The sequence below is a fragment of the Nelumbo lutea genome, chromosome 1, assembly GCF_056320005.1.
Source record: "Nelumbo lutea isolate HS-2025 chromosome 1, American lotus-T2T, whole genome shotgun sequence".
Lineage (NCBI taxonomy): Eukaryota > Viridiplantae > Streptophyta > Magnoliopsida > Proteales > Nelumbonaceae > Nelumbo > Nelumbo lutea.
In genome coordinates, this window is record NC_142684.1 from 55241919 (window position 1) to 55245938 (window position 4020).

General features: G+C 37.4%; 1 protein-coding gene across 1 annotated transcript; it reads right to left on the bottom strand.

Moving 5' to 3' along the window:
• Positions 1 to 2103: 2103 nt before the first annotated feature.
• On the bottom strand, positions 2104 to 3300 carry LOC148874645 (acidic leucine-rich nuclear phosphoprotein 32 family B protein). Its single transcript, XM_088962496.1, has one exon. It carries the CDS (start codon positions 3298 to 3300, stop codon positions 2104 to 2106), a length of 1197 nt encoding a protein of 398 aa, XP_088818622.1.
• Positions 3301 to 4020: the final 720 nt, after the last annotated feature.

Consider the following 4020-nt stretch of genomic DNA (forward strand, 5'->3'; position numbering starts at 1 on the left):
ATTTACCCAGGGAAATACTTATCTGGATAAATGCATATATGCATGAATGTTGGCAATTTTCCCCTTGATCAAAAAGTTATTTACCTATATGGGAGATGTCTAGATGGGTATAAATTTTCTATGAATCCCATATAATAAAATTAAAAAAAAAAACATAAATATCTTGATAATGAGAATCAAAATCCTATTGATCAACTTTCCCCTCTCAAAATCAAAAAAAAAAAAATGAAACAGCCCGAAAGATAAATATTTTTTTTTATAAGATGTGCTTAGTTGTCTTCACTTAATACTAGTTCATTTATCAAAACACTTCACCCTATGCAGGTTAGTATACATTGCAGAGACAAGCCCTTTATCAAAAACATTTCTTTCTTCACCATTACAGTTCCAATTTGTTTTTTCCCGTTGAAGCAAAGACCCAATATCCTCCGGACAGATTCTGGTAAAACCAAGGAAATGGATGCTGAACAGATTTATTCATCAGAGTTTGTAGTGGTCATGGATCATGGTACCAGCTTTGTTCATCAGAGTTTGTTGTTATCGTTAGAGGAGACATGCATTATATGGTCCTTGTACGGCTGTCAATGGGTCTGACAGACCCGAACCAAAAGGTCTCTGAGTCTGCATTATGAATCCCCTATAGGGTTGGGACTGACTTACTTTTTCCGTCCTGATCTAGTGTCTAGACAGACCCAAACCGATCACCATTATATGAATTAGCACATAACAAGTGTATCTCTCAATGTGGTTTACCTGTAATAGTTTAACATAAGATGCCTTAATTTGTCATTTTTTGTCATTTTGTATCAAAAACTTTATACATGATAAAATTCTTTTTGATAAGAGAGCAAGAAAAATGGCAGATCCACTCCCCACACACGTACCCACACAACACTACAGCCGCGCAATTGGGTGTGGGGACAAATAATCCGAGTTCCAGCTATAAATGGGTTTTGTCATGTCTGACCCAATAAACCCGATTAATGATAGTTGGGCATATTGCCTACAGTACAGACCCTATCGGATCTGGGTCTGGGTGTTCTTTTATGAGTTTGGCGGTGGGTCTACCCTGACCCAAACCAAACCCAGCCAATTAACAGCTCTAAGTCCTTGTACTATTGGGATTTGGGACTTAAATATTACCTGTAGACTATATTAGTGTAAAATGTTTGACAACAAAAATCAATCCAATTGGATAAACTACATACCAAATTGAATCGTTTCTGAACTATCAACAAACTGGAAACTAGGACCTTGTTAAATCAAACTGCCAGCCTATTAGAAAATTTTGACCTCGGATCCACATTTGGGAAAATAGGAATGATTCACACGGATCAGACTGTCAACTGAACAATTTATTCTTCTTTTTAATAAAAGCTGTTATTTTACAGGTTTTGTTTCTGTGTATAATGTAAAGGGCTAAAATTATAATAATAATCATGATAGAACTTTCCAAAAGATAAGCAAAGGGGACATAAAAGCAACGATCACTGGAGGTCAGGCCATTAAAACATTCAGAAGAAACACATGGAGAACCCACGCTTGTGTTTCATAATTTTGTACCAAGATAACTATGGTCATAATTCAGCTCAGATGGCAAAGCCTAATTTTGAAACATGAAACACAAAAGCCAGTCCAATCCCACTTCCCATTAGTCCTATTGGATGATTTGCTTCACCTTAACGCTATGTTCGGTTTGAAGGAAAATGTAGGGAAACCTTTACAAATCTTGTATAGGTTTCTTAACTTTTCCTTCCTTTCCCTACCTTTTCCTTCAAATCAAACATAGCCTAAAGGTTTCAACCAGCAACCACCATCAAACCCCAGTTGTTTTTTCACAACAAAATTTTGATAACATGTTCCATATTGGAATTAAGAATGTAGAATGAAATTAGAAAAAAAAAGAGTTAGATAAGAAATTGTAATCAACTAAATCCAAAAGAAGATTAGGAGAGAAATATAAGGCTTGTGGTGAATATGAAACAAAGTATTTACCTGTAATTCCTTTAAAAAATACACATATTTGTTATGCTCAATTAACATCACTCAAGCAACTGAAAAGAAAAAGAAGAAAAGAAGAAAATTTAGTTCAGTTATAGTGTATTAACCCTTCTTACCATGTCTACTCACATGGTGAAGCCATCCAATCCCTTTCAAGGCCTTGGAAATCCTCACAAAATTAGTCCTTCCCATTCCCAAATTCATCTTCCCTGTTGAGAACCTCAAAGCTTGCAGACAACACAGTTGTTCTTCCATGTCTTCTTCATCTTCTTCATCCTCATCATACACCACTCCACATTTCTTTTCCTTATTTTCCTTCTTTTCCTTCTTGTCCTTGTTTTTCACCTGTGCCTTTCCTGAATCCGCTTCATAAGCCTCCCATAGTAAATCCATCCCTTCTTCTTCATCAACGTTCTGCCTTTCCTCATAAAGCTTACACGCTAATGTCCTACTCCATTCCTTCTCTTTCCGCATTGACCCAAAGCTTCCAAGGTTTGGAACCAGGGGGCTACTAAGCTCTTTGGAATGATACTCTCCACCATTGTCTGAATTGATAACTTTAACTGGGTTTTCACTTGCCTTGCAACTCTGTGCCTCTGGTCCAGTACCAATGGGCGAATTGTTTTGGCTTTCTTTCACCTTGTTGAGCACTGTATCCGGCGGTTCGGCTCGCTTATCTTCTACAACAGTTTCTTGCAAGAGGCCTTCCACTTTCAAGCTATTTCCTTTGGACTTCTCCCAAATAACTTTCAGTGGCTTTTCTTCTACATTGTAATTTAGCACTTCAGAGAGACTAGAACCAAAAGCTTGATGGCCTGAAGGGTTGATTACCTGAGTCTCATGGGCTTGTGAGCAGGTCTCTTCAATCTTGGTTTCTGAATTTTCAATTGGATACTCTCCTACCTTGAAAAATGTTGTATCAAGCACTACTATGAATGCTTCAAGCTCCTCGAAGAGGTGGAATTCATCGCCGTTGTTGTCAAGCCTTGACCGCAATGTATCTAGAACTTTGTGATATGAACTGATGAGGAGCCCCACTTTAGAACCAGAGGCCTCTAGAGTAGAACCCTGGTCAGTGAACCCTGGAGAGATGGTCAGGAAAGCCAGGAGGAGGAGAAATGTGGTTATGAAGAGAGGAGAAAGGAATGAGAAAAGTTTGAGCAGATATGGGAAAAAGAAGATGAAGTAAGAGAAGTAGAGTGGGTGAGAGAGTATGAAAGAACAAAAGAAGATGAAGTCAGAGAGGAGAAGGCTATAGAAATTGGTGTTGGTGGAGCTTGAGAAACACAATTCAGACATCTCTGCTCTACAGGTGAAGAAGGGAGACAGATATGGAGAGAATTGAAGAATTGTGGTGGCAATGAAAACAGAGAAGGAGATGAAAGAAGAAAGTCTGATTTATGTTTTGTTACAGTAAAAGGAAAGAGAAGAAAAGGGTCTGATTGGAGGAGTGAAAGTGGCGTGAATAAAGGAGGGTGAATAGGAAACAAAGTGACGTAAATATGGTTGAAAGTCGAAACAAACACCTTTAGAAGCGTCCTTCTAAAACCATCATCAATCATGTTTCCTTCTTTGAAATTAAATGGCCAAAATGCTCCTCTACAACCCCTACTAGAATTGGACCTCAATATCCGTTCACATATACAAACATGTCATTATAATATTTTCAGGCATCTTCTCTGTTAATATGTCTACTCTATATAAAATTGAAGAATCTCCTCTGAACATTCCTTCTATGCTTATAAAATTACCACGTTACTTGGCACAAAAAAAGTATATTAGGGTCTAGTTTCTGACTCTGCAACAAGTCAGAAATGAGTAAATTAAAGAATTGATACTTCATATATGAAAATTAACTAGTGCTGTCACGGAGTCGGATTTGGTTCCAGTCAGGGTAGACCAAGTCACGAATCAATAATTTTTTTGGTAAACAGAATAACCGATCCCAAACTAGACCCGGGTTTTTCGGCCTATAATTTTAAATATATTATATTAAACGTATTTATATAATATTTTATA